Genomic DNA, 22,498 nt, shown 5'->3' with positions numbered 1-22,498 from the left:
ATGACTATGGCCCACCAATGGTAGCCATATGAATTTTAACCAATACTATCACTTTTCCAACATGAACGCGTGAAAATTCCCCCTTTACAAGAGGACGCGACACTCGTCTCTGACAGTGTTTTAGCAGTAGTGGACACCAGAAGATCCTGAGGAAGATCCCAGCAGAGGGGTCGAAACGTCGATCATTTTAGTACAAGCATGACACGGCCAAATAACCCAGAAGATTTTAACTTCAGTGACGACGGCCACGAAAGCCTGCAGACTTACATTGTGTTCTATGTAGTTGTGAGAGCATTCTGTCGGAGCTAAGTGAATTCGAAGATGGACAAACTTTTTATGCTGGTATGGTGGGTACTTTCGTAGCAAAAGGTAGCTGTACTGTTCAATGTTCAAGAGCCACCATACTGAAGATTTATATGGCATACAGTGAAACCGGAAGACTTTTCCGCTATCTCCCGACTTGGGCGTTGACAGACGGTCACTGAAAAGGATTGTGACGAAAAATAAGAACACAAGTCATGGGAAAGTCACTTCAGAACTGAATGTCGCGCTTTTTGCACGGGGCGTTCGCATGGAGTAATTTGCCACGTCAAGTTCAGCGCAAGCAATGAGTTAACACAAACACGGGTGGGGACTGCGTCACGCAGTCTCAATCATAGGGAGCTGTCATTACGTCACAAATCCCACCCCGACGCTCACAATGGCGTGCCGATGCCCCGACCGCTGGGGATATCCATCGATCCTTGTGCTTGTATCCCAAATAGCACCTGGCGCGCTGATTGTATGGAGATGTGTGCCAAAGCCATAAAACCTGGACCATGGAGCAACGGGAGAATGTCATTTGGTGGGATGGATCTTGTTGCACTGTTTTCAACTTCTGGCCAAGTTTACGTTTCAAGAGAGAAATGTGGCGGGGGCGGTCATATTTTGGGCAGCTATATCGTGGTATTCCAGGGCCGCGTGGTTGCTATGCAAGGACGCATTAATGCTAAGAATTGTGTGAGCACTTTGGCTGATAAGGTCCATCCCTTTGTACAGTGTTAATTCCCCAATGGTGATGCTCCAAGACGACAACGCCCCTGTCCACACAGCTCGCATTCTCCAGGACTCGTTTTGTGAGGACCAGGATGAACTGTCGCCTCTCCCCTGGCCACTACAGTCACCAGATCTCAATATTATCGAGCCTCTGTGGTCTATTTTGGAGAGAAGGGCGCATGATCGGTATCTACCTCCATTATCGTTACCTAAACTTGCCATTATTTTGCAGCAACGCTGAATGAGATTCCTTTGCAAACCTCACAGGACGAGTATTGATGTATTCCGAGACGACTGGAAGCGGTTTCCAATGCCAACGCTTTTCGTTTATCGTATTAGACATGGTAATCTGTCGTGTTTGTGGTGAGTCCATGTTTTCGTCCAATCACTTTAAACCACAATACGAAGTATAGCTGTCGTCCAACCAATAAAAGGTATCGCCATATGAAGTATAGCTGTCTAGCACCCAGTCAAAGATATCACTGTACAAAGTATATCTGTCCTGTACCTGATCAGACATATCACAGAGAAGGTACAGCTGGCGTGCACTTAATGATACACATCGGCATTTAAGGTATAGCTGCCCTGTACTCAATCAAGCAATTCACCAAACAAGGACTGTCATGCTCCCAATCAAAGACACCACTCTACGAAGTGTAGCTGTTGTGCAACTTGTAACTCCGAAAATGCAAGTAAAATACCTTCTGCACCATCCAGAATTTTTCACCGTTTGTATCCGTTGATAACTTGTACTGTACTTCTAATTCTGACTCTGTGGCCGGCAGAAGTGGCCGAGCGGTTCTAGGCGCTACAGTCTGGAACCGCGCGACCGCTACGGTCGCAGGTTAGAATCCTGCCTCGGGCATGGATGTATGTGGTGTCCTTAGGTTAGTTAGGTTTAAGTAGTTCTAAGTTCTAGGGGACTGATGACCTCAGAAGTCAAGTCCCATAGTGCTCAGAGCCATTTGAACCATTTGCAAGCAGAGAGGAAGCGAAACAGCAGAGTCAGGAAAGAGTGTTTGTTGTGCAGGCCCGCAGACGCGGTGTGCAGCTATGCTCGTGCCAGTGTAGGCGCGTCTACTTCGTTAACCCGCGAGTATTGAGAGCTCGGTAGGAGCGAACAGAGGAAGGAAAGCTGGAATTCTAGCTATTACTTGTCCCATAATTGTCGGGGGCTCTGCAGACAGCTCGTGGTTCTCAACCAGCACCAGCAGCAGCAGAAACAGCGATAGCAGCTCAGAACTGTTGGCAGCTACATTCTTCATCGCCCGCACAGCTACAACATCATAGAACTATTAAGTGACAAAGTATAACCAATACAGTAAAGGCACTACCGAGTGGCATATCTTTCACAGTTTTCGACTAACTTTCATGAGTAATAACCGACAGTAGTTCAAACATATAGGACACTTACGTTGTCATTGCCTTGAGGCATTATTACAAGGTCCATTTCCTTTCCATGCAATCACCAGTGTCGTAAAAATATGAAAATTGATTTACTACCTACAGCCAGTTTTGTTTGTTTCCTAATGACCAGATTCAATCCAAATTTTGCTGCCTCAGTAACTGTTCATTCTTGTATTTTCCCGGCGGGGTCAGGGATTTTCTCTGCCTCGTGATGACTGGGTGTTGTGTGATGTCCTTAGATTAGTTAGGTTTGAGTAGTTCTAAGTTCTAGGGGACTGATGACCATCGATGTGAAGTCCCATAGCGCTCAGAGCCATTTGAACCATTCTTGTATTGCATAGCAGAGGCCTTACTAGCTTACAGTTTTGAGTATTAACTTCAGTCACTTAAAGTAACGTAAAATTTCGCTAGCAAAACTAATAACTTAAAGTACAGCACAAATTAAGAGTGCGGAATTTCATTTATTCTGTATTTAGCTTAGCGAGTGACTTCTGCTGTCTTAGTATGTATTTTATTGTTGTTATATTAAAATTAAAATCAGTTGTCCATTTGCTTAAAGTAAATTCAATTCAATCTTTCAACAATCAAAAGTAAATTGCTTTCCTTTTTCTAAATTTTGCATTTATTTACGCTGAGGTTATTTCAAGTAATTTTTTATGTAAATACGTTTAAATCACAGACAGTCATTTATTTAACCAGCAACTTCATTTAACTTTGCTTTGGAAATTTAGTATTTCAGAATATGTAACTGCAAACTAAGTGCTCTCGTGAACTGTTGTGTTGAGGCAAAGCGTGACAATCTTCTATTGCCACGCCAGTCATTATTTGCTTAATTTTCTTTAATATTATCTATCTTAGGACTCTGGATATTTATTGCCCTAGTAGGCTGGCGACCGTTTAATTATACCTTTTCTGGTAGTATTTTTTGTATTAGTATTTTTTGAGCAAAAAATATTACGTGTTACCCTTTCCACGCTGCGTTGGTCGTGAGCGACGTTGGAACTTAAATAGTGGCAACTATTTATTCACAACCGATACAAAAGACTTACATGTTTGCACCTGTTACTGTCCTTCAAAGTAGTAACCAGCGTTGGGTAGAACCCGTTGCCAGTGATGTGGAAGGCGTAGTATACCGTTAGCAGAGTCTGTTCTGTTGATGGCGCGAATGGAGCGGTCTACTGCCTGTCGAATCTCTGGAACAGTTCTGAAGCGAATGCCACGAAGTGGTTCCTTCATCTTCGCAATCAAATCAAAGTCACAAGAAATTAAGACCGGGGAATGTGGTGGATGGTACAGTACTTCCCAGTCCCATCGACCGAACAGAAAGTGTCGCCGCTTCTTTCGCAAAGCTGGTCGCAGGTGATGCTCCAAAAACGAATAGTAATACTGTCCATTGACGGCCTGACGTGGAGGAACGTAATGCGGTAGGATAACACCATCACAGTCGTACACGAGAATCGCCATAACTTTCACCATACTGGGGCTCTGACCCACTTTCGACTTTAGCGGAGACCCATAATGACGCCATTCGTTGGATTGGCGTTTCAGTTTTGGCTTCCTGGCATTCGCTTCAGAACTGTTCCAGAGATTCGGCAGGCGGTAGACCGCTCCACTCGCAACATCAACAGAACAGGCTCTGCTAACGGTACACTACGACTTCCACATCGCTGGCAACAGGATCTACGCAACGCAGGTAACTACTTTGAAGGACAGTAACAGGTGCAAACATGTATCTCTTTCGTACAGGTTGTGAATAAATAGTTGTCACTATTTATGTTCCAATCCTCGTATTATCAGTAATTAGATTAGGCTTAGAATAGACTCTTTCTTCAGAAAGGTCTGTTGTGCAATTCCCTCCAACTAAGCGGTATTATTTTCGTTCGTTAAAGATAGCCTTACTCACTGTAAAACTTCATTAGGCGACCACGCATTGCAACAGGCTGATTACGAAGGTGGAGGCTATAAACTAACCATACTTTCCACAAAATTAGGTGTAACTGTTGTGCTCTCAAAAATGTCACCTTAAGTAGTGAATCTGTCGTGCACCCAATCAAAGATATCACCATACAAAGCATAGCAGTCCAGCACCCAGTCGAACATGTTGCCTAGCAAGGTATAGCTGCCTCGTATCTGATCCGACATATGTCAAACGAGTGAAGGCTATCTTGTGTCCATCCCAACATGTGACAGTACGAGATGTACACTACTGGCCATTAAAATTGCTATACTACGAAGATGACGTGCTACAGACGCGAAATTGAACCGACAGGAAGAAGATGCTGTGATATGCAAATGATTAGCTTTTCAGAGCATTTACACAAGGTTGGCGCCGGTGGCGACACCTACAACGTGCTGACATGAGGAAAGTTTCCAACCGATTTCTCATACACAAACAGCTGTTGACCGGCGTTGCCTGGTGAAACGTTGTTGTGACGCCTCGTGTAAGGAGAAGAAATGCCTACCATCACGTTCCCGACTTTGATAGAGGTCGCATTGTAGCCTATCGCGATTGCGGTTTATCGTATCGCGACATTGCTGCTCGCGTTGGTCGAGATCAAATGACTGTTAACAGAACATGGAATCGATGGGTTCAGGAGCGTAATACGGAACGCCGTGCTGGATCCCAACGGCCTCGTATCACTAGCAGTCGAGATGACAGGCATCTTATCCGCATTGCTGTAACGGATCGTGCAGCCCGAGTCAACTCATGGGGACGTTTGCAAGACAACAACCATCTGCACGAACAGTTCGACGACGTTTGCAGCAGCGTGGAGTATCAACTCGGAGACCATGGCTGCGGATACCTTTGACGCTACATCACAGATAGGAGCGCCTGCGATAGTGTACTCAACGACGAACCTGGGTGTACGAATGGCAAAACGTCATTTTTTCGGATGAATCCAGGTTCTGTTTACAGCATCATGATGGTCGCATTAGCCATTGGTTACATGTCTCGGTCACCTCATTGACGGCACTTTGAACAGTGGACGTTACAGTTCAGATGTGCTACGATCCGTGGCTCTACCCTTCACTCGATCCCTGCGAAACCCTATTTTTCCAGTAGGATAATGCACGACTGCATGTTGCAGGTCCTATATGGGCCTTTCTGGATACAGAAAACGTTCGACTGCTGCCCTGGCCAGCACATTCTGCAGATCTCTCACCAACTGAAAACGTCTTGTCAATGGTGGCTGAGCAACTGGATCGTCACAATACGCCAGTCACTACTCTTGATGAACTGTGGTATCGTGTTGAAGTTGCATGGGCAGCTGTACCTGTACACGCCATCCAAGCTCTGTTTGACTCAATGGCCATTCGTATCAAGGCCGTTATTACGGGCAGAGGTGATTTTTCTGGGTAGTCATTTCTCAGGATCTATGCACCCAAATTGCGTGGAAATGTAATCACATGCCAGTTCTAGTATAATATATTTGTCCCATGAATACCCGTTTATCATCTGCATTTCTTCTTGGCGTAGCAATTTTAATGGCCAGTATGGACCCTGTCAAACACATCGCGAGGTACAGCTGACGTGAACCCCATCAACCATACGACTGTAGAAAGCCTACCTGTCGAGCACGGGATCAGTCACACGACCGTAGCTGCCGAGCACCTTACAGTATAACGCACGCCGCCGCCACCTCTGGGCTGCCCGCAGAGCCTGGGCGCGGTGCTGCGCTTCGGCTACGCGATGGTGGCGCTGTCGCTGGTGCTGATGGTGTGGGCGTCGCTGGCGGGCGCCCGCGAGTCCGGCGCCGCCCACCACCACCACTACTCGGCGCCCGCGGCCGCCCACTCGTACCCGCCCTGCTACTTCAACCCGCTGTGCTCGTGCTCCAAGGCCGTGCCAGACCTGGGCATCGTCGCCTGCCGCGGCGTGCCCCTGCCCAGGGTGCCGCCGCCGCTCAACGCCTCCAAGCTCTTCACGCTCCACCTCAGCCGCAACGGGCTGCGCGGCCTCGAGCCCTACTTCCTGCAGGGCACAGGTGAGTCTCCTTCTCTAACCGATCTCTTCCAGTCACTGCACCTCAATCACGGTAACCTAGGTAGGTTGGAGCCCAACACTCTGTGTGGCACTGGAGAGCCCCCACCACAACTTCTCTATTTCATCTTCCAATCACTGTTGTTCTTTGTGGTACTTCTGTTCACCCCCACCCCCTCCTGCCCCATCTCCACCTACATGGTGGTGGTTGTCCTTTACCATACCTACAGTTCCCCTCTACCACATGTGCACTGACCTGACTGGAGCCCTGCTTGACACCGGTGAATCTGCAATCTCTATTTGCTCTTCCAATAGCAGATACGGTTTATGACGTCCTGTTCACCCTGCACCTCAGCCTGCGTGGTGGAGCCCTACCTCCTGCAGGACAGTGCTGTGTCTGCAGCCAACCTCCTCTGTTCGCTCTAATAATCTCTGTTGATGTTTATGGTTCCCTCATTCAACCTCCATACAAACGTCTCAAAAATGAGATCGACAGGAAGTGCAAAATGGCTAAGCAGAGATGGCTACAGGACAAATGTAAGGATGTAGAGGCTTATCTCACTAGGGGTAAGATAGATACTGCCTACAGGAAAATTAAAGAGACCTTTGGAGCAAAGAGAGCCACTTGCACGAATATCAAGAGCTCAGATGGAAACCCAGTTCAAAGCAAAGAAGGGAAACCAGAAAGGTGGAATGTGTATATAGAGGGTCTATACAAGGACGATGTACTTGAGGACAATATTATGGAAATGGAAGAGGATGTAGATGAAGATGAAATGGGAGATACGATACTGCGTGAAGAGTTTGACAGAGCACTGAAAGACCTGAGTCGAAACAAGGCCCCCGGAGTAGACAACATTCCATTGGAACTACTGACGGCCTTGGGAGAGCCAGTCCTGACAAAACTCTACCATCTGGTGAGCAAGATGTATGAAACAGGCGAAATACCCTCAGACTTCAAGAAGAATATAATAATTCCAATCCCAAAGAAAGCAGGTGTTGACAGATGTGAGAATTACCGAACAATCAGTTTAATAAGCCACAGCTGCAAAATACTAACACGAATTCTTTACAGACGAATGGAAAAACTAGTAGAAGACGACCTCGGGGAAGATCAGTTTGGATTCCGTAGAAATACTGGAACACGTGAGGCAATACTGACCTTACGACTTATCTTAGAAGAAAGATTAAGGAAAGGCAAACCTACGTTTCTAGCATTTGTAGACTTGGAGAAAGCTTTTGACAATTTTGACTGGAATACTCTCTTTCAAATTCTAAAGGTGGCAGGGCTAAAATACAGGGAGCGAAGGGCTATTTACAATTTGTACAGAAACCAGATGGCAGTTGTAAGAGTCGAGGGACATTTAAGGGAAGCAGTGGTTGGGAAGGGAGTGAGACAGGGTTGTAGCCTATCCCCGACGTTATTCAATCTGTATATTGAGCAAGCAGTAAAGGAAACAAATGAAAAATTCGGAGTTGGAATTAAAATCCATGGAGAAGAAATAAAACCTGTGGGGTTCGCCGATGACATTGTAATTCTGTCAGAGACAGCAAAGGACCTGGAAGACCAGCTGAACGGAATGGACAGTGTCTTGAAAGGAAGATATAAGATGAACATCAACAAAAGCAAAACGAGGATAATGGAATGTAGTCGAATTAAAGCGGGTGATGCTGCGGGAATTAGATTAGGAAATGACACGCTTAAAGCAGTTAACCGAGTTTTGCTATTTGGGGAGCAAAATAACTGATGATGGTCGAAGTAGAGAGGATATAAAATGTAGACTGGCAATGGCAAGGAAAGCGTTTCTGAAGAAGAGAAATTTGTTAACATCGAGTATAGATTTAAGTGTCAGGAAGTCGTTTCTGAAAGTATTTGTTTGTAGTGTAGCCATGTATGGAAGTGAAACGTGGACGAAAATAGTTCAGACAAGAAGAGAATAGAAGCTTTCGAAATGTGGTGCTACAGAAGAATGCTGAAGATTAGATGGGTAGATCACGTAACTAATGAGGAGGTATTGAATAGAATTGGGGAGAAGAGGAGTTTGTGGCACAACTTGACTAGAAGAAGGGATCGGTTGGTAGGGCATATTCTGAGAAATCAAGGGATCACAAATTTAATATTAGAGGGCAGCGTGGAGGGTAAAAATCGTAGAGGGAGACCAAGAGATGAATACACTAAGCAGATTCAGAAGGATGTAGGCTGCAGTAGGTACTGGGAGATGAAGAAGCTTGCACAGGATAGAGTAGCAAGGAGAGCTGCATCAAACCAGTCTCTGGACTGAAGACCACAACAACAACATTCATCCTCCACAATGGACGGCACTGGCTCGAATCCTACTTGCTGCAGGGCCGAGGTGAGACCCCGTCCAACCTTTCTATTTACACTCCCAATCATTGCAGTGATTTATGAGGCATCTATTGCAGAAATTGCTTGCATCAGTTGAAGACCTATGTCCTGAAAGGATCTTTTAATCATCCTTGTCTCCAACACACATGGTGCAGGCCCCTAAGACCTAAGGACATAGATCTGTTAAGACTCCACCTAAGCTTCACTCTTTGTTCTTCCAACAACTGTTGTATAATGAACCTCTTCATCTGCAACCTCAGCATAAACGGCCTGTGTGGACTGAAGCCCTATGTAATATGAGGCATTTACGAGGCTCTACACAACCTTTCTATTTTGTCTTGAAAACCCTGTTGTGGTTCATGATACTTTTATTCATCCTCCACCTTATTCGCAGTGACATGTGCAGCCTGGAGTCCTACTTCCTACAGTGTGTTGGAACACACTCTCTGCTCTTTCTATAGCTTTTGTGCTTTATGACGCATCTCTTCACCCTCCACCTCACGGTTCCAGGAAACCTCATTCAAAAACTTGTTCAGTTCCTTTATTTTGGTTAAGTTGCGTGCCTTTATCTCTTTTAATCATCCTTGTCTCTAACACATATGGTGCAGGCCCCTAAGACCTAAGGCACCCTGGTCCAGAAATGAGCGAGTCGAAAGTTGTAAGCGATAGTCGTTCTGACATCGGTGACCGTGGAATATATGTACTGGCACTGTTGTTGCTAAGACTATATGGGAGGCAACTTTCAGAGGTGGTGTTATGGACCAAAACAAGAAAAAAATTGAGCACTATACATGGGCTTTAAAACGCATAGCTTAAGAGCTCTGAGCACTTGTTCAATAGAAGAGGTGTGTTTCGCAGTAGCGTATATGAATAAGTGTTCATAACTCCTCAGATGTCCATTCTAGAGCCCATGTTTACTGGACATATTTTTTTTTGCTCCACATGCCCACTTCTGGAAGTTATCTACGCTACAATCTCAGCAACAGCAGTACCGATACATTTATTCCCCTGTCAAAGGCATCAGAACGATTCTAGCTTATAACTTTCGACTCGTTCGTTTCCGGATCAGGTTTCCTTAACCAAAGCTGATGCAGTTATCCTTCTTCATTATCCATGAAAGTTTCATACATACTGTATATACACGTACACATACAGGCGTAGGCGCCTATAACTTCGACCCTCTGTAGCGTCGTTGGATGACATTTCTGGACATGGATCCGTATCCTCATTTTGTTCCTCAAGACATCTTCTACATCCCCTCGATGTTGGCGTAATACCAAAACACCCTGTAGCTCTTTCTGTTATTATGCGACAAGTTGTGAAAGTTTTCTTGTCTACATGATCATCATAATCTGTAAAACTTCACATATGTTAACTGTTATATTTTATGAAAATGTACTGTTAACCTTTGCACGGAGTTGACAAAAGTTATGAGATAGAGATGTGCACATATACAGAGGGCGGTAGTACGGCTTACACAAGGAACCATATTCACGAATACACATTTTTTTTATAAATTGACAGCAACCATTGAAAGCTTGGTTTCAGGTAAAACAAAGTTTAAACAGAGTTTGAAAGACTTTTTGATAGGCAAACTCCTTCTACTTTACGGATGCATATCTTAAAAGTAACTGTTAGATTTCAATTTTGACAGTACTTGTTCGTAAAAGTCTAGATTAATAATTTTCTATATGCTAAATTTATTAAGAGTGCATTATGTTTCATTCTGACAGAGTATTAATTGTGTAATATTACTATAATGTATTTATATATGACAATCTCCTGACAAATGATCAGTGTGGTGTGTGTTGTATTCAAATGTAATATCTTTTTTATGTTACACTTTCTGACTTGTCCCGCACTCAAGAGAATCATCTTCTATTTGGGTCCATGGAACGGAAACTGAATCTACTCTAATCTAGTCTAATAGAAGTTAATGTTGGAGTACTCCAGAAGTACCAAGTTTCTGTTCGCAGTCTCTGTCCTCGTTTTATAATTCGATTTGCAAATGGCAGGGGTCCAGATTCGAGTCGTGATCCAGGAGTCGCAGCACAGAACGTTTCGTGACACACCGGTACAGGAGAAAACAAGGTAGAGAACGGTTTTTGAATGCAGACTGTCTGTTATTGGTACTGAGCATGTTACGCCAGCAGTTGTCAAGTAAGTGATATTTTCAGCACAACATGATTCGGAATTGCGTTAGGCAATTGTCAGGTGCTTTAAAACTAGGAAACCAATTAATAAATCGCAATACTAGATGTACTGCAGCGACATGAAAGATATCCATATCGTCCTATGTTACAGCGTCTGCGCCATTAGGCATCATCAAAAGTAAAAACCAGCAGTAAACATGTGTTATCAAATAAAAAAACTCTTCCTAGAACACTTCATTTTGGCGTGTTATACTCTCACAGTTTTAAACTAAAGGGAGCCGCTTTCACCTACCAAAGTTAACACTTTCCTGCAACGCAACGATGGGGGCACAGAAACCAACAAAACGAGAAAGTCCGCAGAAATACAGAGTAATGCTGTACTAGGGAATCATCTCATATAAATTAGCGAGGTTATTTAAGAACAAGGGGATTAAAATTGCATTCAGAACAGACGATTCAAACTGGAGGAGAAACTAAAGTGTAGGACTGGCACAGGGGATTTTGGATGGCGAAGGTGGGAGCTTATGTAAATAATGCGTCAGGATTGCAGAATAAGGACGTGTGGCAAATGGGTAGAACCTTTAATAAGAAAGAGAGAGGCTCATCGGCAGTGACGAAGCATCTCGTAACATCACAGACAGCATGAGAGCATGAGGAAATTGCACTTTGAGGATAAGGGGTGGTTTTTGTCAGGAATGCGTCAGCATCTTAATGAGAAAACAGAAGTGTCGAAGGGCCACTTTAGCAATGTCCTCCTTGGGAAGTATTCACCAACTTATTCGAATTAGCAGCGTTGGGCTCAGTGTTTTCTGTTGGTCATTTCAGATGAATACACTCGTTGCAACACAGGTGTGGTAATGATTTTCGGAATATGCTAGGACAGGACTTTTGATGTCCATAGATTTCACGATGGTGAGTTGCACCGTTGGGGGCTGTGACATATGCGTTGCAGGAAAGTACTAGTTTTGGTAAGTGAAAGCACCTGCCTTTAGTTTAAAACTATACCTTGATACTATAACATGCCAAAATGAGACGTGATATTGAAAGTTTTGTATTTCACATTGCATTTGCATGTTTCATGCTGCATTTTACTTATAAATAATTGGAAAGAAGGTGTAGGATATGTTATAATGTGTTGTGGTCTTCAATCCAGAGACTGGTTTGATGCAGCTCTCCATGCTACCCTGTCCTGTGCAAGCTTCTTCATCTCCAAGTATCTAGTGCAAGCTACATCCTTCTGAATCTGCTTAGTGTATTCATCTCTTGTTCCCCCTCTACGGTTTTTACCCTCCACGCTGCCCTCCAATACTAAATTGGTGATCCCTTGATACCTCAGAACATGTCCTACCAACCGATCCCTTCTTGCCGGCCGAAGTGGCCGTGCGGTTAAAGGCGCTGCAGTCTGGAACCGCAAGACCGCTACGGTCGCAGGTTCGAATCCTGCCTCGGGCATGGATGTTTGTGATGTTCTTAGGTTAGTTAGGTTTAACTAGTTCTAAGTTCTAGGGGACTAATGACCTCAGCAGTTGAGTCCCATAGTGCTCAGAACCATTTGAACCATTTGATCCCTTCTTCTAGTCAAGATGTGCCACAAATTCCATTTCTCCCCAATTCTATTCAGTACCTCCTCATTAGTTGCGTGATCGATCCATCTAATCATGTTATAATAAAGGACGATATAAATATTTTTATACGGTTGTGAGTACGTATAGTATTGCGATTTATTGATTGGGTTCCTTGTTTTATAGCAACCGATAATGATAGACCGTAGTGCCGAAACATGTGATAAAAATATCACACATTTCACTACTGGTGGCGCAATATTCTCAGTAGTTTTCCACATCCCACTAGGTGAATACCGGGCTGGTCCCCACGTTCCGCCTCAGTTATATGACTCGCAGACATCTGAATACGTTCGCACTGTTCCATGGATTACACTGGGGTACACTAATCCGTCCCAGGGGGTACAGGGTGACGGCAGGAAGGGCATCTGGCCAACCCTTAAAATTAACCTTGGCAAATCCGTTCTAACCATGCCGACCGTGCGAAACCGCGGGGTAAGGCACCAGCAAAAGAAAGAAGAAAGAAAGGCGTAATATTCTCAGTACCGATTCATGAGACAGTTATACCATGGCTTCAGATACAACGTGTCAGTTGTTGCTTATGCAATACCTCTGGCCGGTGAGACGACGATTTCCTTTGAAACTGGGTCCACAATCGTTAAGCATCACTGGACTCAGTTTTAAGGGAAACAAACTGTATAGTATCGAGCAGTAGCGTTACCATGTGCGGGGCGGGCTGGTACACGACTGGTGCTGTGCTTACAGGTCTGTACGGGCTGGAGATCACCCACAACGCGCTGGCGGAGATCCCGGACGAGGCGTTCATGGGCCTGGAGCGGTCCATGTGGGAGCTGGATCTCAGCGACAACGAGCTGACGGCGGTCCCCAGCCGCGCCCTCAGGCACCTGCAGAAGCTGCGCAGGCTGGACCTCTCTGGTGAGTCCGCTCACCATATGGCGGTGCTTCAGGGAACAACTAGGAAGCTGGAGACAGTTCCAGCCATTCAATAAGAACAACGTAAGCGGGGGACAGAAATCTCACATTGTGTTCCACAAGATTCAGTCTTAGGTCCAGTATTGTTTCACAAATGCAGAGACTTCACAAGTCCAATTAAAACTTCCTTTGAACAGCAGCAAGTAGCTCTTAACACTACGAACATAGTATTTTGATGACTTCGTTTACAAGCAATATAGGTATTAGCTGACTGGACAAAAAGTTAGTCAACCCTAGAGAAGTCACTACTCGCATCATTTAATACCGCAACTTGATAACCGCCTGGATTCGGTCAGGAAGTGAGTCCACAAGGTTTTGCAGGCACGTCGCACCCAGGTTAAGGCAGTCACTGAGAAAAAGAGCTCATTGCGAGAAAAAGAAAGAGTTTTGGAGAAGAAAGAAGGAAACGAGAAATAAAAGCTTATCTTTACGTGGTTTTTTGTTAATGGTTAAATGCAATAACAGTAATTTGTTTTATGTAACTTCCAAGAAATTACAATTCAGAGAAACACATAATTTAAAAAGGATTAGTCGAAAATGTAAAAGTACAGTTGTCGTCATGAGTTAATAACTGTAGCGGCAAAATAATATCACAACTTTGACATCGTGATAATTTACATAACATGAGGTCGACATGTGTTCTCATCATTATCAACATTTCTCTAAGGTGGGGGGGGAGGGGAACGATACGAAGTAGCCCTCGCCAGTTTGATTCATATTGACAGGACGTCAGAACACGATTACGACTTCAACGTATAGAAACAGGAAACCGCAACTCTCAACTGTTTGCGGGAAAACACAGTAAGAAAAACTGCCATCTCTGCATAAGGGTTAGTTCTCACTAAAGTAAGGTATCGCAGGATGTGGGTACTGCGATGATTGCGTACGTCTGGTTAAGGTTAACCACTTATACGCGCTCATCTGGGGATAGAATGGGTCGAAGTCGAACGAAGGTTTAAGGGCAGAGGGAGAAAAGTATCAAGGCAAGAGCCAAGGGAAAAAACGTCGGGTAGTAAGAGCAGTAGCGGATGTCTTGCTGACTGCGATAGGACATGCAAGCGTAGGCTTTGTTAGTAGTGGCTATCATGCATGTCGATACCTTTGAAGTTGTGCGGTGCTGTTACTCGGCGGCTGACGCTGGGTTCCGATGTTGATCTCTTGGTTAGCGGCAGCATACTTGTAACAGGTTCACAAAATGGCTCTGAGCACTATGGGACTTAACTTCTGAGGTAATCAGTCCCCTAGAACTTAGAACTACTTAAACCTAACTAACCTAAGGGCATCACACACATTCATGCCAGATGCAGGATTAGAAACTGCTACCGTAGCGGTCGCGCGGTTCCAGACTGTAGCGCCTAGAACCGCTCGGCCACCCCGGCCGAAGTAACAGGTTCGCCACTGTTTTGTGTCCGATAGGTCAAATATCGGATGCACAGTGTAGGGTCATGTTGGCGATTTGTTTGTGTGTCAGTGGGAGAGGTCATCAGTTTCCCTGCTGTAGCCAGTTGGTCGGCTTTAGTTGTTGTTGTTGTGGTCTTCAGTCCTGAGACTGATTTGATGCAGCTCTCCATGCTACTCTATCCTGTGCAAGCTTCTTCATCTCCCAGTACCTACTGCAACCTACATCCTTCTGAATCTGCTTAGTGTATTCATCTCTTGGCCTCCCTCTACGATTTTTACCCTCCACGCTGCCCTCCAATACTAAATTGGTGATCCCTTGATGCCTCAGAACATGTCCTACCAACCGATCCCTTCTTCTGGTCAAGTTGTGCCACAAACTCCTCTTCTCCCCAATCCTATTCAATACTTCCTCATTAGTTATGTGATCTACCCATCTAATCTTCAGCATTCTTCTGTAACACCACATTTCGAAAGCTTCTATTCTCTTCTTGTCCAGACTATTTATCGTCCACGTTTCACTTCCATACATGGCTACACTCCATACAAATACTTTCAGAAATGACTTCCTGACACTTAAATCTATACCCGATGTTAACAAATTTCTCTTCTTCAGAAACGCTTTCCTTGCATTGCCAGTCTACATTTTATATCCTCTCTACTTCGACCCTCATCAGTTATTTTGCTCCCTAAATAGCAAAACTCGTTTACTGCTTTAAGCGTCTCATTTCCTAATCTAATTCCCGCAGCATCACCCGATTTAATTCGACTACATTCCATTATCCTCGTTTTGCTTTTGTTGATGTTCATCTTATATCTTCCTTTCAAGACACTGTCCATTCCGTTCAGCTGGTCTTCCAGCTCCTTTGCTGTCTGACAGATTTACAATTTCATCGGCGAACCCCAAAGTTTTTATTTCTTCTCCATGGATTTTAATTCCAACTCCGAATTTTTCTTTTGTATCCTTTACTGCTTGCTCAATATACAGATTAAATGACATCGGGGATAGGCTATAACCCTGTCTCACTCCCTTCCCAACCACTGCTTCCCTTACATGTCCCTCGACTCCTATAACTGCCATCTGGTTTCTGTACAATTTGTAAATAGCCCTTCGCTCCCTGTATTTTACCCCTGCCACATTCAGAATTTGAAAGAGAGTATTCCAGTCAACATTGTCAAAAGCTTTCTCTAAGTCTACAAATGCTAGAAACGTAGGTTTGCCTTTCCTTAATCTTTCTTCTAAGATAAGTCGTAAGGTCAGTATTGCCTCACGTGTTCCAGTGTTTCTACGGAATCCAAACTGATCTTCCCCGAGGTTGGCTTCTACCAGTTTTTCCATTCGTCTGTAAAGATTTCGTGTTAGTATTTTGCAGCTGTGACTTATTAAACTGATAGTTCGGTAATTTTCATGTCTGTCAACACCTGCTTTCTTTGGGATTGGAATTATTATATTCTTCTTGAAGTCTGAGGGTATTTCGCCTGTTTCGTACATCTTGCTCACCAGATGGTAGAGTTTTGTCAGGACTGGCTCTCCCAAGGCCGTCAGTAGTTCCAATGGAATGTTGTCTACTCCGGGGGCCTTGTTTCGACTCAGGTCTTTCAGTGCTCTGTCAATCTCTTCACGCAGTATCGTATCTCCCATTTCATCTTCATCTACATCCTCTTCCATTTCCATAATATTGTCCTCAAGTACATCGCCCTTGTATAGACCCTCTATATACTCCTTCCACCTTTCTGCTTTCCCTTCTTTGCTTAGAACTGGATTTCCGCCTGAGCTTTTGATATTCATTCAAGTCGTTCTCTTATCTCCAAAGGTCTCTTTAATTTTCCTGTAGGCAGTATCTATCTTACCCCTAGTGAGATGAGCCTCTACATCCTTACATTTGTCCTCTAGCCATCCCTGCTTAGCCATTTTCACTTCCTGTCGATCTCATTTTTGAGACTTTTCTATTCCTTTTTGCCTGCTTCATTTACTGCATTTTTATATTTTCTCCTTTCATCAATTAAATTCAATATTTCTTCCGTTACCCAAGGATTTCTACTAGCCCTCGTCTTTTTACCTACTTGATCCTCTGCTGCCTTCACTACTTCATCCCTCAAAGCTACCCATTCTTCTTCTACTGTATTTCTTTCCCCCATTCCTGTCAATTGTTCCCTTATGCTCTCCCTGAAACTCTGTACAACCTCTGGTTTGGTCAGTTTATCCAAGTCCCATCTCCTTAAATTCCCACCTTTTTGCAGTTTCTTCAGTTTTAATCTACAGTTCATAACCAATAGATTGTGGTCGGAGTCCACATCTGCCCCTGGAAATGTCTTACAATGTAAAGCCTGGTGCCTAAATCTCTGTCTTACCATTATATAATCTGATACCTTTTAGTATCTCCAGGGTTCTTCCATGTATACAACCTTCTTTCATGATTCTTAAACCAAGTGTTAGCTATGATTATGTTGCGCCCTGTGCAAAATTCTACCAGGCGGCTTCCTCTTTCATTTCTTAGCCCCAATCCATATTCACCTACTATGTTTCCTTCTCTCCCTTTTCCTACACTCGAATTCCAGTCACCCATGACTATTAAATTTTCGTCTCCCTTCACTATCTGAATAATTTCTTTTATTTCATCATACATTTCTTCAATTTCTTCATCTGCAGAGGTAGTTGGCATATAAACTTGTACCACTGTAGTAGGTGTGGGCTTCGTATCTATCTTGGCCACAATAATGCGTTCACTATGCTGTTTGTAGTAGCTTACCCTCATTCCTATTTTCCTATTCATTATTAAACCTACTCTTGCATTACCCCTATTTGTTTTTGTGTTCCTGTAGTCACCTGACCAGAAGTCTTGTTCCTCCTGCCACCGAACTTCACTAATTCCCACTATATCTAACTTCAACCTATCCATTTCCCTTTTTAAATTTTCTAACCCACCTGCCCAATTAAGGGATCTGACATTCCACGCTCCGTTCCGTAGAACGCCAGTTTTTTTTCTCCTGATAACGACATCCTCTTGAGTAGTCCCCGCCCGGAGATCCGAATGGGGGACTATTTTACCTCCGGAATATTTTACCCAAGAGGACGCCATCATCAATTAATCACACAGTAAAGCTGCATGCTCTCGGGAAAAATTACGGCTGTAGTTTCTTCTTGCTTTCAGCCGTTCGCAGTACCAGCACAGCAAGGCCGTTTTGGTTATTGTTCCAAGGCCAGATCGGTCAATCATCCAGACTGTTGCCCTTGCAACCTCTGAAAAGGCTGCTGCCCCTCTTCAGGAACCACACGTTTGTCTGGCCTCTCTACAGATACCCCTCCGTTGTGGTTGCACCTACGGCACGGCTATCTGTATCGCTGAGGCACGCAAGCCTCCCCACCAACAGCAAAGTCCATGGGTCATGGTCGGCTTTAGTAGCAGCTGGTATTTCCAGTCAACGTTGCTGATATGCAGGGGCTTGCCGACGTTTGTTGGTTGTTGGTGTACGTTAGCTTGTCATAGTGGGTTATGCCCTAGCTAGTAGTGTCTGGGGCCGCTTATGCTTCCACCTATGGTTGTGATCGTAGTTTCCCAGAGTAAGAATGTAATGACTGTTTGAGTGTCTCGAGTTCCTGTATAGTCGTGTGGCGTGTTTTTTGAATACTTTCTTGAGGGTTTCAAGGCTGTATTCTTTGCGAAGATCCACGGTGCGCGTGTAGCGTGGAGCGTTGGTAATGATGCGTAGCACTTTGTTCCGTATGATCTGCAGGCGTGTAGGAGCTGCATCCTGTGCGGGGTAGCCGCGTGGTCTGGGGCGCCTTGTCACGGTCCGCGCGGCTCTCCTCGTCTGAGGTTCGAGTCGTCCCTCGGACATGCGTGTGTGTGTGTTGTCCTTAGTGTAAGTTAGTTTAAGTTAGATTACACGGTGCGTGAGCTTAGGGACCGATGGCCTCAGCAGTTTGGTCTCATAAGACCTTACCACAAATTTCCGATTTCTGCATATCCCCAGAAGGGAGCTGCGCACTTCATCGGAGGTCTAATCAGTCTCGTGTATATGGACGTCGACACGACCCTCCTATTCATTGTGCTTTCCCTGTTGAGCGTTTGGTAGAGTTGTTTGAGCCTCGCGTGCGCTCTGTTGGCTACGTATTCGATGTGGTCCCCCCATGTAAGATTCCGGTCCAGCCAGACACCGAGATATCTGACTTTCTCTCGGAAATGTATTGGGCGTGTATGTAGCCGAGCGAGCAAGCGTTTGTTTTCAGAGGCGTGTGGTCTTTGGATCGTATCTCGCTGCTGGTGTGTTTTTCTATTCCCACGTAATTCCAACAATAGATTTATTACGACTGTACAAATTATCAGCTTCTAAAGAATGATTTACAGTTTTCGTAATCTTTATTATCAAAAATGGAGAAAAATGTTTTATCGTCAGGAGGTTGGAAATAAGGCACACGAGCGCTTTCGATCAAACAAGTATCATATTTACTTATACAGCGCTGAACGAATCAGAATGATACTGGTCGTAGAAACTAGGCGGCGTAATAAGGCTAGTCGATGAAGACGAAGAAAGGTCGAATGTGGGAAATAATTCGGGCAGTTCCAAACTTTTGTACGGTGGTAGGAGGGAGTGTCACGAACAACATACTACAAATCCTGACTGGTGAGGGATGAGTGTGGGGGTGCAAGTGCATTTGGAGGCTACTTCCGCACGTTTTTCTCGAATAACTCTGAAACCATGGCCACCAGCGAAGACTTATGCTAGTACACAAATTAACTTCATTAAATTTCTTAAACAAAAGTCCCGTTCATTTTTTTCTGTATGACTAATAGTTTGCGACTAGCAAACGAGAGAAATCTCGCAAGTGGACGGATATGGAATTGCGGGTTACATAAAACGACAGTGGTAGGGGCAGCTGAATCATCCCGTATACACACACACACACATACATATACAAACATACGTACGTATATCCGCTTTTATACTATGTGTGGATTTGTCACAAACCACGGATTTGTCATATTTATTCTAGTACACTGTAGCGTGATGGTGGAGCAAGTTTATAATTAACATTAAAAAAATAGTCTTAGGTTTGCGCAGTGCTCTTTATTGGTTAAAAAACAACGCTTTTAACGCGGTTGCGGCATTAGTAGCTTTCCGCAAGTACAATGGAAAATGGACATAATAAATAACCGGACGTGGTCCTTTCCCAATATACTATACTCAAAAGTGAAAACCAAAAAACGGAAATATAAAGACGCAAAGGATGGGAAAGCACGTTTAGGGTATTTTACAATTATTGCCAAAAAGCATTCGTCAGAATGCCTGAAATACCTGGTAAACGTTGAAACATGTGCGTTTGAAATATGATTGAAATTACGTTACTGACAGCCACAAATGTTAGAATAGGAATGGCATGTGAACGTCTATTTTAACTCGCCGCTTTGCACTGTACTGAACTTCTCTGACTGCGAGAATGTAAATTTCATTTAGCTGACAGAATGTAAACTGTCAACAACTTTAAACCAAACCCAAACTGCGTGAATTTACGCAACACAAAAACTGAATCTGATTGATTTTAAATTACCCCTGGTAATAAAACAAAACTGATGGAATTTGAAAATAATCGTCCCTGTGCTTAATGAATGCTATCCCTAAGACAATAAAATTTCTTACCTTTCGCTGCGCAATGATAACACACTTCGCGCTGCTCTCTGTGAGTACTCTAAATAGTGTAGTTAACAAACAGCTTTTGTGCAAGGCTGTTGCTTAGCATACATTTTAGTTAAATCGAATATGACTGAGACAATAACTTATTGAGAAAAATTGTTAATCAAAAATGGCATGGATTGGGAACAGACATTGACCTGGGGTAAGTCACAATATGGCACTAACATTAAAACTTGTATTTTGACTCTTTGTAAGTTAATAATGCTCACAATTAACACACACAGTAAACTGATTATACATAAAAAATTAGAGTTACAAAATCATTCGATGTAAGTGCTATAAATTGTCTCGATCATTACTTATGAATACGCGCATTGCATTAGTAACAAAACACCTTTACTTCCCTTAATTACTTTCAACTTCTGTTGAGATTCCTTTTACGGTCAGCAAACAGCAGAGTATGTTGCAGATAAAATCATTACTGTCCGTAGCGAGTAAGTATATATGCAGCACACATCAGATGCAATACGCCTTTACACTTGAGAGTCGTCCATACATCACTCGATCTACAGTTACTCTAATACATTACCCGTAATACCTTGAGTCAGCGATCGCTGTTGAGCAGCGACTCTACTACACAGTCGATACTACATTTGACGATCTCTGGTTCAATATAATATTTCATTACAAAACTTGAATTAATTTACCCTGTGTATATACCTTTCATAAACCTGCTGCCTCGTGCTGAAGAATTTGGCAGGGTTGTTATAGCAATTGGCCATAATAACACAACGAATTCTTAACATTACATGAGTATAGGCTGATAAAAGTTTGGGAATGTAGCATAAAAGACATAATTAATAAAGAAACACAAATCTTTGTGAGCATCTGGCTCTTTGAATAGCATAAAAGTATCACGTTAATTTGTGGAACATTTGCATTAACCATCTAACATCTGTGACTAGGAATCATGAATACACAAATAGTCAGGTATGATAGTGCTCATTTGAACTATGAAACTTTATAATGAAGCGTAATATGTAAGAAAAACACAATAGTATGAGAAACTCGCTCTTTACAAAGTATGCTGGAATGAAAACAACCTGAGTTAAACAATACAGAGTTATAGAAAAACATTACGAAGTATTTACAATCTTGTTAAGAAATGTAGTGCTTATGTGCACCAATACGTGAGGTCAAGTTTCATTTATAATGCTCATTTCCATAGTTATGACTAATCACAGATAATGTACAAAGCGTAGTGTAGCTATATCACAAAATATAAAGTAACGAGTGAAAAAGGCACGGATAAAGTCATGGTTGAGGTAAAGTTACATACTGGATGGTCTACAAAACGAGGATACATAGACATCGGTTCATATTTCTTCATCAGAGGATTATACAGGGTGTACATAAAGTCCGGGAACCCTTTCATTTATTTATTGCACAAGAACTAAACATTGTACACATGTCATACATATTGAATTTTGAAGAGAAACTCTGAAAGTTTTTTTACAAACATTCGATATGGGAACCCGGCAGACGTCAATACGATAATCGAATTCTTGCCATACCAGTCCCAGCATGGCATCGACTGAGGCAATCGTTTCCCGTATTCTCTCCCGGAGCTCTGCTTCATCACATGGTAGAGGCAGTGCATACTCCAGATCTTTAATGTGTCCCCACAGAAAAATGTCACACGGAGTGAAATCTGGTGATCGGGAAGGCCATTTCATGAAACAGCTGTCCCCTTCTGTAGCATGACCGATCCATCGATGTGGCAGCTCCGTGTTCAGGTACCCACGAACTTCAGGATGAAAATGGGATGGAGGCCCATCCTGCTGAAAGATGAACGGAGAGTCCGATTGCATTTGAGGCATCAGCCATTGCTGCAACGTGTCCAAGTGGGAATATCCAGTGACAGTGCTCTCAGCGAAAAAGAATGACCCGTACAGTTTTCGACGTGACAAGGTATATATATATATAT

At 43.6% G+C, this 22,498-nt stretch overlaps 1 protein-coding gene across 1 annotated transcript in view; it reads left to right on the top strand.

The window, feature by feature from the left end:
- The window catches only part of LOC126214856 (chaoptin), a 270,750-nt gene that overhangs the window by 83,576 nt on the left and 164,676 nt on the right, over window positions 1-22,498 (top strand). The window contains exons 2-3 of the mRNA XM_049941491.1: window positions 6,101-6,428; window positions 13,252-13,422. Of these exons, the coding sequence (XP_049797448.1) occupies window positions 6,101-6,428; window positions 13,252-13,422 (499 nt within the window). The remainder of the gene's footprint in view (window positions 1-6,100; window positions 6,429-13,251; window positions 13,423-22,498) is intronic.

Source organism: Schistocerca nitens, chromosome 12 (assembly GCF_023898315.1).
Source record: "Schistocerca nitens isolate TAMUIC-IGC-003100 chromosome 12, iqSchNite1.1, whole genome shotgun sequence".
NCBI lineage: Eukaryota > Metazoa > Arthropoda > Insecta > Orthoptera > Acrididae > Schistocerca > Schistocerca nitens.
This window is presented reverse-complemented; position numbering and strand designations above follow the sequence as displayed.